General features: G+C 38.0%; 1 protein-coding gene across 2 annotated transcripts in view; it reads right to left on the bottom strand.

The window, feature by feature from the left end:
• LOC136867291 (MTOR-associated protein MEAK7) overlaps positions 1-15,314 on the bottom strand; it is a 132,769-nt gene that overhangs the window by 82,712 nt on the left and 34,743 nt on the right. For both annotated transcript variants that reach the window (XM_067144442.2, XM_067144443.2), the window contains one exon: positions 4,263-4,472. In XM_067144442.2, coding sequence (XP_067000543.2) covers positions 4,263-4,472 — 210 coding nt within the window. The remainder of the gene's footprint in view (positions 1-4,262; positions 4,473-15,314) is intronic.

The following is a 15,314-nucleotide window of genomic DNA, read 5'->3' on the forward strand; positions in this document are numbered from 1 at the left end:
TAAGAACTCTCAACAATGTAATTCATAAGCTGTGTGGAACAACTTGGGCATCTACAGCTGCAACTCTGAGATGTTCAGCTTTAGGGTTGGTGTACTCGACTGCTGAATACTGTGCTGCTGTTTGGCTGAATAGTGCCCACACAAACATCATAGATACCCAGCTGAACACTACAATGCGTCTCATCACTGGCACAATCAAATGTACTCCCACGCAGTGGCTACCAGTGTTAAGTCATATCCCTCCCCCAGATCTCAGACGTAAAGATGCTCTCCTAAGAGAATTCAGTAAAATAATGAATAACCCAGAATTCCCGATACATAATGACATCGACGATGCGAATATTAATCGCCTGCGTTCGAGAAAACCACCAACTAGAGATGCCATGAACTTGTGGAACAACAACAACAACAACAACCAAACTTCAGCTGAATGGCAGAAGAGACTCAACGAAAAAATACTGTCCGACAATGCCTTCTGTGAAGAAGATGCCGCCACCTGGTTTCAACCTCCCTCGAAGACTATGGTCCGCACTGAACAGGATCCGAACAAACCACGGGAACTGTGCAGCCTTCCACTACAAGTGGAACAGAATCCCAATGCCTGAGTGTGACTGTGGCGCTACATAACAGACAGTGAAGCACATCATCGAAGAATGCAGGAATAGAAAATACAATGGCAGTGCTAGTGACTTTGCTTTTGCAACTCCAGAGGCTATAGACAATTTGGACGTATGTATATAGTGTAGATCTTGTAACAAAAGACGCTGTATCTCTAGCCATACACTAAATAAATAAAATAAAATCCCTGGGCGTGGGTACTTATTTTTGTCACATGACTGGGACTTTTCACTAACTGAAAAGCATAAGAAAACAGCTGAAACAAGCCAAGAATGTGCTAAATTAAATATGTTCAGCATAAACCTTCAGTGTTTGAAATTGTCTATGTCAATCAAATAATGGTGGTATGATAGCTGCAACGTGTACCCCATTGTTTCTGAAACAAGAACTCATAAGAGCCAATATCAAGAATGTTAGAATGCTGTACTATTGCACTAATGATTCATGGGTGGTTCTAGTAGGGCATACATACACCAGACCATGGGAATGTCTAATCCATAACATGGCATTTTCCCCAACCTAATAGAGCTGAGACTTGTATATCAACAGTTACTATTCCCTCCTGGCAAGAAGATGGATCTGCAGAATTTAATGAAATATCTTAAGAAACTGGACAGCATGCAGTTCTAACAGGATTTGTTGACAGGTACTAAAGAATGGATAACCCCCAATATTTGTGACTAAGATAACTGTTGGTGAAGCAAGCAATCTTGAATGAAAAGGACTTAAATGCCATAAATCATCTCAATTGTTTAATTGCATTTTCTGAACATTTGACAGTCCCTGAAATGTGTTTTATTTGATGTAAAAAAATTTAAATAAGCAGTACAAATTTCTAAAGGTTAAAAAAATGTATTTCCTACACAGCTTCATATTTCCTGTTAAAATCCCACTTATCCCAAATAAAATACATTTGTAGATAGAAACTACTACTATTTAGAATGTGAAACATTTCAAACAGTGCATTTTCTATGGGGCATGTACAGTATAAGAAAAACAATACTGTATTTCAATCAACAGCTAAGGATTGGGACAGGGTTATTTTTCCATATGCAAAAATCCCTACTGTTTGACAAGTGGGGATTTCACAGTGCCTCAATTTGTACCGAATGTTTTTTTTTTTATTTAAACTCATTCAAGAGGTATAGAAAAAGTGCACCTTTTTATTGGTGAGTATATAAAGCTTTGAGAAAACAACTATCCAAGAAATCTCTGTGTTCCTTTCTTCCACTCACATATGTACTTCCTTGTATGTAGATGAGCTTTTTTTACATTACATATATTAATTTCACATTTATTCTTTGTTCAGTCTAAGGAAGAAAATAGTCTAAACCCTCATTCTTCCAATCAACTACTGTGATGTGGTTTACAAATAAGTAAAATACAGCACTTTGAAGAAAATTACAAACATACACAGAATGCCAGCATGAGATTCATATGCAACTTGAAATTTTCTGATCACATTAGCCAGTTTTATGTTGACCTCTCATGCCTACACTTCGAAGACAGACGCACACTACATACCTTAACATTACACTGAATTATTTCAGTCTTTCTGAACATCACAATAAAACTACCAGAGCGCTGAACACTATACTGCTTACTATCCCTAAAACTATAACAAATTTTGTATTGCTGCACCAGCCGTGAACTGAATCTCCTACTGCTAGAGGTCAGAGGGATATCAAACTACAGAAGTTTTAAATGAGCGTGCTCAAAATATCTCCATGGGAGGAATTTGCAGAATAACAGGTCGTATCATCATTACTACTATTAATATTATTTGTTAATTTCTACATAGGTATTATGATATTGTGCTAACAGCAGTGCCAGACCTGTAACTCAAGTCTTTCCTACAGAACAAGTAAGACCTACACCACCATAGCTCAATAGATAGAGCATCCTAAATGACACCAGGATATTATGGGTTTGGATCCCTGCAAGTATTTTAAGTGATGTAAGCGAACTGAGGAAATAGTTGATAAGTCTGATTATACTTGACAAGTCCAGATGGAACAGAGTTCTTGTTGCCAGATATTGCTTACAAACATTAAATGAAGGTTGATGTGTGTAGCTCTACATAAGCATGTGTTTGGAAGCAAGATTTTTTAGTAGATTCATACAATAGGCAACATTTTAAACTTATAAAACAGAGTGTGTGTCAATAACATTAAAGTTATATTTCTTTAGTGTAAAATAGGCAAGCCTCTAATATCAGAAAAGAAAACTTATGCCCCTCTGAGTGTTACAGGGCCGCTGAAGATTACGGACGCCAAGTTTTGAAGATTTGCAGGCTGTGAAAGTGTTTTGTAGTCCAGAGACAGAAGCCTTTGAGACTTCACATTAAAGGGCAGCAATCACTTGTATGCAATCCATTCTTATGTTTATTGTTTAAATTCTAACAAAAAATTGGCCAATCTCTTTCATTTTCAGTACTTGACAGGCCTAACTAATGTTTTGTTGACCTTTTAGGAGCAAAATAAAATGCAGCAGAATATTAGTAATATAATTTGACCCAGGATATTCTAGGTTTGCCAAATTACAATACGCAGTAAAAGTTTTGATGAAAGATTATTAATTTCTGAACAAATACATCAAATTAATTTTTAAAATTAATATGGGTTTTAATTAACCCTATTAAATGCTGTGAATTCCATATAAATAATGTTGAACAATCGAGACTATATGATTGAGATGTCTACTTCAACTTGCAGTTTGCTCAACAGTTTATATTTCTGTCACAATGTCACGAAAGATTTGGGAATTGTTCCCCTAGGACCAAAGAAGAGTCCAGTCACAGTAATATTTTGAACGTTATAAGACTCTAGGAAGAAAGGGATGGTTGGGTGATAAATATTTTTTCTGAATTAGCCATGCCAGTCAGCAGAGAGACTGAAAATTCTAAGCGTATCATTGGATCGGTAATTTCTGCTTCATTCTTCTATCTATCGATCACTCGCTATAATATCAATCCTCTGAGTGCTGCCTCCATTGGTGATGCAGCGGACTTCTTCGCACTATTCCAGATTGGAGACAAAGAGCATTAGCAATAATGTTTCTGATATTATGGCATTTGATTCTCAGCAGTTCTCCTTGAGGGCAACTCCCCAGCAGATGTGGTAAGATTTCATACTCACTGCAGTGGCCTGTGCTGGTAGAACGTCCTGGCAGAGTACACAAGTGTGCAACCATAACTTATTTTCAACATCTCCTTCCCTTCCGAAAAAGGGAAACAAGTTAAGAAATAAATGATGACAAGTTCCTTTGGACTATGCTCCAATTCTATAAAGTTTGATTGAAACCAGACTAAATAAAGTTAAATTGTAAGATAAACTGAAGGTCTATTTCAAACTATTATACTTTACTAGGGTAGAAACTGGTAAGTATGTTTTCTAAGGGGAAAAAAAAAAAAGCAATTAATGCTCATGTTGTGACCAAGAAAATTTCGATACAACACATAGTTAAGCATGAAACTAAAACAGATTGGATTACATGGTTTTATTCTAGAATGTTTTGAACTTTAAACTTGGTCTTGCAATAAAAAGTAAAAGGGTGCTTATATTTTCCCCCATGTGGTCTTCAATTAGATTAACAGTTTATTACTGGCAATAAGTAATTCCTTTTTTCAATAAATGTTCACTTACCTCGGTGATGGCTTTAATTGGAACTTCTTTTGAATTTTCATTGCCTGTCAAGAAGGCACATAAGAATTGTGTTTTCTCTTCATTAGAACCATGCATAATGGTTACATATGGCCGTATAAAGGTTTCAAAATCTACAAAAGTTTCATTTTTACACAAGTACTTGATGAAAAGTGTAAGGAGAGAATCTTCGATCAGTCCATTCCAAATGTTCTGAAAAGATGGAACAGAAGAAAATGTTATATATTTAAAATTGGCTTTAGCTCCTCACCATGATAACTACAGTCCAAATGTGAGCTCTATGCAAAACACATTCCTCTTCCTATCAGACATATTTAAAAGTATACAAATTTATATTCTTCGTATGCCACTCTTTACCAATTAATTTGTAAATATCTCATAGTTCTTCCTAAGTATACACAGTAAAACAGAATGGGTTAATTTGAACCTGAAGGATCCAGAAAATCAAAAAACTATACCATGCACACCATACTTTGACTTCCTGAGCTACAGTAAGTGTTCTATACTTATAACTAGAGGCCAGATTTTTATCAATTTTTGTTCTGTATGTATGTCTGAAAACTTATAATATTTAGGAATTAGGCTATAAGACCATTATATTTAACTTTTCCATATTTTGTACAATACTACACATTTTTAAAAACAACTACACATTTTTACATTAAACCAGCATCTATGCCAAATGATTAAACACACTGGATTATACAAAATTATAAAATATTAAAATTGTTTGATTTTAAATTGATAGATGACTATGTAAATGAATTGCATATTCCGTCTTTCATGAAGCGACAGACCCACCACTCGGGTAAAACTTTGTATTTCCCAGCTTATCCTCTTATCTTGCAATTCTTAATTAGCTCTGGGAAATGTATCCGATTGCCAGGTCTCAACAATTTGTTTGTCACCCTACGACCTGAATGCATCTTAACTTTTACCACTACCTTTTGATAACTTAAAATAAATTCTGGAAAAGACAAAGGTGGTGATAACCAATGGTACTGCAAACAACCAGTTTACCATATCTGGCAAGCAAATAGAGGAAGTTAGTTCTTTGTCTACCTAGGAAGCACAATGACAAAGACTGGTGGCTCAGAGGAAGATGTCATGTCAAGGTTCAAATGCAGAAAGCAAACAGCTCATTCATTTTACTATAACCTATTTGGAAGAACAGTAACCTCATGAAAAACCGAGATCCAACTTCAGTACTAACGAGATGTCCGTTCTTTATGGTGTCAAACATGGAAGGTCACTAAAGAAATCTCACACCAACTCCAGGTGTTCGTAAATTGCCGTCTGTGGCATATCAATGCAAGATGGACGGAAGTGAGCACAAACAAAAACTTGTGGAAGGAAACCAACCAGAAACCCAATGATGTAGAGGTAAGGAAAAGAAAGTGGGGATAGACAACATGCACATTACGAAGACAGGATGGAGCAGTTTAAGTCTTTCTTTGGACTGGAACCCAATAGGAAAGAGGAAGCGTGGAAGAACTAGGAACTCTGAGGTGAACAGAGAGGAACAGATTAGAATTGGGAAAACATGGGATGACGTAATAGGCCTAGCTGCAGAACATACTGAATGGAAAGTTTTCCTGGATGCCATTTGCTCTACAAGGAGAAACAGGAAGTAGAATAGATATGTTCACTAACTTTACTAGAAAGTGGAAATGATAAAAGTTTATATGGTATTTCCTCACTCCATCACCTGAAGGCAGATTACTAACTCAGTGAGGTGCTGCGCAGAGGTATGGAAAGATAGTGAACAAAATATAATTCCTAATATTTACAGTAAGCAGTAAAGGTATTGCCATTTGAAATATTTCCAGGAACCGAGGACATTATGTTTTGTCCTGGACAGCAGATCAGTTCTGTAGGTACTGTCTCAGTTGTATACTGAATAGTTTAGTATTTCAACCAGGATGGTTCCAGTCCCAAGTTCTTTAGATGTGAAGCTTCAATCCTGGATAACTATGGACGATGTCTTTACTACTCATAGAAAAGTGGTGGTGTGTCGAGTGTGACAAAAAGTAGGCTGTAAATTTACAATGAAATGTCAATTAGAACAGCACACACAAAATATGCTTCAAAACAAAAGTAAGCAGTTTCCTTCAGTAGCAGAGTGGACTTGAAAACAAGCACTCAGAAATTACTCCTGAAGTGAGCTTCATAAAGATGTGCAGAGCCATGATTGCAAACATACCATGGAACAAAGTTCAGGTGTCAAAATAAAATTATTTTCTAGAAGTACTGTTGTCACCAAGTTCCTGGCAAATCTATACTTTGCAAGGGATATCTTGATACCAGATACAATAATGCTGTGGAATCCATTAGAATAGAAACAGGATGGGCAGCACATCGAAACTGTTATTGCGAGCAGAGTTCTAGAATGCACAGATCTCGCAACAGTTGCCCGATTAGTTAATGACTGACTAAAAGTATTGAAGCATAAGGGTGTACAAGAAGAAGAGTTCCTTTAATGTACAGTATACTGACTCAGCAGCCTATATGTTGACAGTTGCCACTCCACAAAGTACTCTATTTCAAGTGTTTGGATGATGCCATTCACCGAGTTTCAAAAGAAGCACAAAGTCACTTTTCTCAAGTCAATGAAACTGTTGTAGGCTCTTTCCTTCCTGAGTCAGCCATATCAGAGAGAGATATGCACAAAATCTTGTAGAATACTAAGATTGCATGTGATGTTGCATCTGTCTGTTAGGTCATCAGCCCAGAGGCTGGTTGGATCCTCAAATAGCACCACCAAAGGCTATGCAGTTATAGGGAAATTGCAAAAACCAATGGCAGAGCCCAAATGAGGCGTACTAGGCAAGACGAGTGATGTAGTTTGCCATTGCTTTCCTCACTGGACCAGAAGGTGCCACTGCAGCACAACTGATCCTTTGAGCAACACCTTTCATAACACTCAGACACTAGTTGTGCGCCAAATGTCACCATATCAAATCTAACTTCGGCTCAATTCCTAAAAACATTGAAAAGTACGAAGCTTGTGTACTTCCATAAATGGAATTGACAGACATCACACCTGCAACATGATAAACTGAATGCTGTTTGGTCAGTAAGTGAAAAATTCATGAAAAAATTACAGTCAGTTCTTCAGAGGAATTCAGTTTACACTCATTTGTTAGCCAAATCCTTAATGGAGAGCCGCAAGAACCTTCAAAAGACATCGTTCCTATAAACATTTAATTAAGTACGCATCACTGACCTCCTGCGATGTCAGGTGATCATTTTCAGTGTAACAGAACATACTTTCTGACCGCCAACAGCACCCGACTCATGAGAATATGGATAATTGTAATATACTGTGCTGCATACCTTTATAAACTTTTGCATCACAATTTAATGTAACAATTATTTGTAATTTGTTTAATAATTATATCATCTGGTACACATTTTGAAGTTTTCTGATACATATTTATGTATCTATTTCATAGGTTAATAGTACACAAGTGCTTTGGGGCTCAGGCGGCAGCGCGCCGGCCTCTCACTGCTGGGTACCATGGTTCAAATCCGGTCACTCCATGCGAGATTTGTGCTGGACAAAGCAGATTCGGGACAGGTTTTCCTCCGGGTACTCCAGTTTTCCCTGTCATCTTTCATTCCAGCAACACTCTCCACTATTATTTCATTTCATCTGTCAGTCAATCATTGCCCCAGAGGAGTGCGACAGGCCTCGGCAGCCGGCACAATTCCTATCCCCGCCGCAAGTTGGGGGCTTCATTCATACCATCCCTGACCCGGTCACTGACTGGAAAACAGGTTGTAGGTTTTCATTTTCAATAGTACATAAAAATCCGGACAATACTCATTCTTTTACAAAGGCATGATAAAAAAAACTTTCAAATAGTTCTGAACACAACACAGTTCACTTTACAATGTAAGTGAATCAGGCTGGCCTCAATGCTATACTGCAAGCACTTTACTGCAAACAAAAGGCGTGTACATTCCCTTTGTCATTTAATCCATCCACAATAAATAACAGATTATCAGATGTCCCCATCCTACCTTCAAAGCCTTAAGAAGCCAACAGAATGTCATTTCATCTGTTGACAATCATATCCAATTCTCCCCAAATACTGAGGTCTCTCCAGTATGAAGCAGCTACAATAGACTTTTCACCAACTGTATCAAAATCTTCAGTTTCCATATGGCAATTTGGGCAATGGTATACATGTTTCAGGTCTTGAAAAGCATTAGTCATGATTTTGTGTATAGCCCCATTCTTTTTAGGGTGGTCTTAGTTCTTGCCACAACAGCTTTTTTCATACTGGCCATGGTTGTGAAGCATCAGTTAACTTAGCTGTTAGCTTATTCCAGTCCAGTAATTTTGACTGTTAATGCCAGTACTGGCCCCTGTGGGCACTTGGTCCAGCTGTTGCAGACTTGATGCTGTTCTCTTCCATGATCTGAGGCAACATCTTACTGCTTGGTGGCTACGTATGGTACTATACCTCAGGTGTGGTAAATGTGACATCAGTTGATCTGAAGCACCCAGAATATGACATATTCCAGGCAATATCCACTTGCTTGGAAAGCAGAGCTGGCCTACATAGGACAAACTTACTCCGCTGCAGAGAAAGTGTGTGATAAGGCTGCAATTCATGCAGTTGTGGAACGAGCTCCCTAAGTGGACCATGTAACAGCATTAATTCGCCTCATCTGCCATTCTGCGTGTCAAAGGACTCCTTCACATTGCACAACATGCTACGATAACTGCATTTCATCCCATCTGCATTCAAACTGGTCACTGGACTTCTAGCCTGGCTTCAGCTGTTACGTCGCTTCTTCCTACGTTAGTGCATAATTAATACCAAGATCATTCTTGAATGTTCACTTTTTTGCAATTGTTCATAGAATGAATTTCATATCTCTCCTTTGTCCATCTTCTCCTGCTATAAATGCTATGAATGTTAACTCTCAAATCAGTCTAATCAACTGCTGTGAAAGGAGATATTGCACTCCCTACCCGACCTATGTTAAATGGCAGCAGTATTCGCTGCTAGGACAGCCAGTATCTGTTCCTGCTCCAAGGTACGGAAAAAGATAAATTCATCCCTGCCCATTTTTGGACTTTAAAATTCATGCTCAAACTAGCTGAGTCTGATTCCAGTACAAATGTCAAGTGTTAGGTAGTGCAGAAATTACCCCAGTATGCACACATTTCTTTTAAAATTACATGGAAGGCACACCAATAAATATATCAACATAAAATTTTGTAAACTTACAGAGTATATATCACTTATCACTGCATGTAAGTCATGTAACAGTCTAACCTAAGCCAGTAACGGGTGCGGATGTGCTGAGTCGAGTGTGCTGGTAGAACGGGAGTGGAGTGTGAGCAGTGACTGGAAATGGGAAGTGGAAAGTGAAGAGAAAGATGGTTGGTGTGGAGCAGTATCGGGTAATCACTGGAAGATGGCAGGGAAGATGGAAGAAGAATACAGCCAAAAGAGAAGGTAAAGTGTAACTAGGAATGAAGGGTGACTGGATGTTTGTGGCAGCGGTGGTTATGGTTCTGTTAGTCATAGGAGGCATGGAAATTAACCCTGGGCCGATTTCCAGTCGTAACATGAGCTGGGAAGATGAAGTCATAAAGAGAGTGGTAAGGGAAGTTGTGGAAGAAGTTTGCCCTTTTGAACAAATTAAAACTATGATACAGGAACAAGTGAAGGAGTTCGAAAATATGAGAATGGATCCAGAAAAAAGCAGACGAAACAATGACCAAAGTGGGGAACAACGAGGGACAAACTGTGTTACTCAGAGAGAAAATAAGAAATATGGAACAGGAGATGTTGAAGCTGAAGACAGAAATAGAATGCAGTAGTTAGGAACAGAGGAAGAAATGGTTATTTATATATGTGATACCAGAAGAAAAGAGAGGACAAAGTGGCGACAATTTATAAAGTTGTGGACATCATCCAGAAATGAAAATTAACTTCAGCGAAGTAGATACAGATGACGTGGAAAGGATAGGTACAGCGCATGGAAACAGGCCTATAAAAATGAAGTTAATATCCACTTTGATGGCTGAAATAGTGATAAGAAACGTGGGGAACCTATAGAGTGAAAAAATCTGGATTAAGGGAGACATGGGTAGTGAAGGGAACAAGAATCTGAAAATCCTAAAAAAACATTTGGTAAGGGTCAAACTTCAGGGATTAAGAGCACACATTAGGGGGCAGCAATTAGTGGTAACTAATGACATGGGTCAGATCTTGGAATGTGACGAAACCACGGGCATTAGAGGATGGACTGAGGCAAGAATCAGCGATAGGGAAGAGAGTGGAGGAAAGACAGGCAATAGAAAGCAGCACTGCAGAAGACGGACATGGTGAAAAGGAAAGATCAAATAATGCAAGCAGTGAGCTGTGTGATCTTAGTGCGTCGAGATCGGAAGAGATCAGAGAGTCGATTGCAAAAGGAATCTATGAAGTGCTGAGGAAGAGAAAAGCGCAACAAATGGCAAGTGGACAAAGCATTGTGAAAATAATAGTTTGAAGGAAGAAGCAGAAGTAAGAGGAACTATGAATAAAGGGAGAAGCACGAGTTTAAAGGAACTATGGGGTAAGAAAGGAAAAAGTGATGAAGGCATTGTAACGAGAAATAAAAATGTTTAGTAGTATTAGTAAGCTGATTCGGACTGGTGTAATTGGATTGTTATTTAAAGGGTTGATTTGGTGATATGTGAGTGAATAGGGTAAGTGGTATAGAGTGTTTGATAATGAGGACATAACGACTAACAGCGATTATGATTAAGTGAATTGGTAATTTAATGTGGAGTTTGGGTCATTGCGTATTGGAAGTGTATCCGGTTTGCTAAGAGTGATAGATGTATTTAGATAAGAGGAGTTTGGACTAAGAGTGATTAGAGTTGTGTTTGTAAATTGTACAAGAGAGAGGTTAATGGTAGAATTTTGTTATTCGTAAAGGGTTCATTTGGTGGTTTATAAATGTGATTACGTATGAAGTTTGGTGTTAGAATGAAGGGCAGCTACAAGGTGGTTGGAATTTGGTCTGTGAGTGGTTAGAGGTAATGTTAAGTTAAATTAGGTAGGTAGTGGAGTGTGTTTGTTAATTGTATTTGAGTAAAAGTGAGTAAGTTACTTAGTATGTAATTTAAGATGGAGGTTTGGGTCATTACGGCCTGGAAATGTTTCTGGTTTGCTAAGAGTAAAAAATTTAGTTAATTGGTAAGACATTGATGGTTGAGGTCATAAGGAATAACGAGAGGTAAATTAAAGTAGAACAGTGCATATGTTGTTGCATAGGTAGGCACACCTCAGCAGGTTGAGCAGGAGGTGAGTTGGTGTCAGCTAGCCTCGATTAGTGAGGAAGCAGTCAGCCAGGTTTTGCTGACATCACAGGATGAGGAAGGCCATTAGCCTTCCATGGTATGTCGCTGTGCAATTCTTATTTCATTTGTTTTGTTCTGTTTCTGCCGGAAGTCATTTTATGCTTATGCCGAGTTGCCAGCTACTGTTAAATCAGAGCTCAATTTTGTTTGCTTTGCCATTGCTTAATTACCGTTTTTTATTTTAGTTGTCTTGTAATTTTGTAATATACTTTTAAATTTTGTTTTGATATGTTGGTAACGTATTGCCATGGCGATCAGATCTCTAATAGGAGCTGGTCAGGAGCCACGTTGCCGTGTTGATTAACTACCCTAATTTATTTTGTTAGTTTGCTTATCTAATTTAATATAATTTAGTTTTTGTTAGTTTTACCAATATATAGCTTAAGTTAGAGTTAATGTGTTCTTTGAAGGATCGCTTGGTTTAAGTACTGTAAGATCCGAGGAAATAAATAAATAGCAAAATGTAAGTCATGTAAGGACTTCTTGTCAAAGGATTGCTGTTCAATTTAAAAAATTAAATGTGGAAACAAAGTTATAGGTCAATGTGATAAAGAGATCAAGTTTCCTAAACTTTCTGACTACTGCCATAGCATCCTGGTAATTCTGCATCACATTCCTTGGACTCCCAATGAACGACGAAGGCAGAACTATCATCCTACCTACTTTCAAATTCTCCTGTTCAACTCGCACATACATCATCTGCTAACCCTACATGTCTCTAAACGCAGTTTAGTTTGTTCCCTCCGAATGTACTTTAGTCTATCCCCTTCAATATGACACTAATAGTCCACAAAATTTGAGTATGTTTTCCAGCATTTATCACAGGATTGAAGGCACCAGCAGAACCACCACTTCTCACTGCAATTTTATATAAAACGTACTCTCACATAGTAACAGTCTTCCTTATTTTTTATCTGATGTACACCCTCAATAGGCATATCTATATGCCAACCAGGTTCACCACTGGGCCAAATTAAAGTATAAAACAGAGGATCGCAATGCATACTATCACAATAGATTTTCTGCAATCTGCCTTCCTTTTCATACACTGGAATATGTCTGAGAAGGTGGTGTTCCATCATCTGTTTCAGAATTTGTAGGATCATTATAACGTTGCTTACCTGCAGATGGTTCATGGTAGAACTGCAAAATAAAATTAAGTAGAGGAAGATTTTCTTTCTGAGCAAGAACTACCTCCTCTTTGACCTTTTGATGCAGTCTTGTATGAATGAACATAAAGATTACATTTTTTTCACCAAATCATTCAAATCTATGTGCCTCTTTGGTCAAATGTAGGTCACCATCATGGAATTTTCTTATTTCTTTAACTTTGGCAAAGTCAAGAATATATAACCGACCATATGAAGCACTTTGCCCATCTTTACGGTATAATGTTGAAATGCGATAATGAACCATACCATGTATTCTGAAAGTGTAAGGACCATACTTTGGTGGTAAGTCAACTTTTGGACCAAACGAAACAAATTACATTGCATTATTGTACTGCCGAATATTCAGTCTAAAGTTTTTGGATTTCATCAGTAACAGTGAACAACTGTTCCAGTTTGTCAAGAATTGTAATAGGTGGAAATTTTACTTTTCCATCATAATAGAGAGTGAAGCATCCCGCTGTATTCTTCTCAGGTGTAAAATACAGCACAGAGCAATATTGACAAACCTCTTTAAGATCACCTACAAGAAAAGGCCCTACATTTGGAATAACATGTAAAACAGCACACCATGAAGTAATCTTAAATTTTTGACCCTCAATTTTGTGATTACAAAGTCTTACAGTCTTAGTAGTTGACTCATGACGACCTGTTAAAGTGGCTTTAAGTTCGGGCTTCTCGACTTGAGTAAGAACTCTATTGTTGGGTTGGTGTTCCCTGTCAGTTACTGAATAAATATTGTAATTTTTCAAGATGATATAATGTCCATTGTCCAACTCGCCAGTAAATACTAAGTCATGAATCATGTGACCAGAACTGTAATCCATTATTACATCCCTTTTTCCTGTGAACTCTCAAGAGGTGCTAAGAAAACAACTCACCCGTACTGTGAAGTTCAGCACAAGCACCTTTCTGCCCATTACCAAGCATTACACATTTATAATCAGTAACCCTTCTGATATTCTGTCCATAGGACTAGTCACCAATAAAATTGAGATATACAAGCCACTTTTGGTAATATTGTCAATAATTGAGCGTATTTCAATATGTCTATTTTCAGTACCATATAAACAATAAGAAATTGCACGGAATAAACAATTACCACCACCAATAAGAGGAAGTGGTTTTTCAAAATTGTTTGTATTTGAAGGCCCACACGTCACTAAAAAATTCTCATGCACAAGGAGTCATTTTTGTTTTAGAAGGACCACATCATCAAATTGGACTGTATGAAATTCCTTCCCATCTTCCAACTTCAGTTTTTCATACATCCAGTCAGCATTCTTTGTCTTTCTACCAACACCCATAATTGAAAAGTGAAAATGCTCGCAAAAATCGAATGTTTACGTTTTCATGTAAAACGTCATCTTATCTGAAACTATCGTAGAACACAGCATATTTTCTAGTTCTGTAAATACAGTGAGCGAGTAGGTCTGAAGAAGAAACAGCATTACGTAAGAAAAGGCATCAAGTGTTGATCAAACAAATGAATATGCAAGTTGCAATATAAAACCCATTTTCGCTGGAGACTGCTGAGCTGTAACACGATCGTCTCTTGCAATTCCTCTTCGTTCACCACATGTATTTGTTCATCAGGAGCATTACTAACCCTACCACTACTTTCACTGAAAAAATTATGTTCCTAATCATAAATTTCTAAAAGGGAATATATATATGACAGTAATAGTCCACAAAATTTGAATATATATATATATCGGTAACTTTCAGTCGTTTACTGGTAGCCATCTTGTTTACAAGCAAATCTCAGTCCAGAGATAATCCACATCAAACTAATATTACCAAGCACACTATCAATATATATCAGCAACACTGGAAAGGAAGAGTCGAAGAGTAGATTTTTGCTAAATCGGTACGAGTCACTCCAGGTAGAACAGAGGGAAGATGAGGGACAGGGCACTGTTGCTGAGATGTGTGGAAGTAGGAGGAAGGGAAAAGGTAGAAAAGGAAAATGTAGAGTAGAGGATAGGAAAAGACAGGTGGAACAGGGTCATGGGAAGGATAAAAGAGAGGAGGAAGTAGCTTCTGCAGCTATCAGGAAAGATAGGGCTGACCAGGAGGGGAGGGGATCAAACGATGTGGGTAGGGTTGAGGCTCTGGTCATGGGAGATTCCATCGTTACACATGGGGAAAGTGTGTGGAGGAAAGGGTACCAGGGTAGAGTGTTATCCAGGAATTAGGTTGAGGCAGATGTTGAGGAAAGTAGAAGAGAGGGAGGAGGGGAAGGAGAAGGTGGTAGTGTTTCACATTGGTACCAACAACGTAAGGCAAGCTGATATAAGTACCAACATAGTTGGAGTAGTGGGATCTGGTAAATGCAGCACGGGTGAAGTTTAAGAAAGCGGAGATTGTTATTAGTGGAATACTGTGTAGAAGGGATACTGACTAGAGGGTGATTGGGGATTTAAATGAGACTATGGAGTGGGTATGTGGGAAACTGGGAGTGAAATTTCTAGATCCTAATGGATGGGT

This window comes from Anabrus simplex, chromosome 3 (assembly GCF_040414725.1).
Source record: "Anabrus simplex isolate iqAnaSimp1 chromosome 3, ASM4041472v1, whole genome shotgun sequence".
Lineage (NCBI taxonomy): Eukaryota > Metazoa > Arthropoda > Insecta > Orthoptera > Tettigoniidae > Anabrus > Anabrus simplex.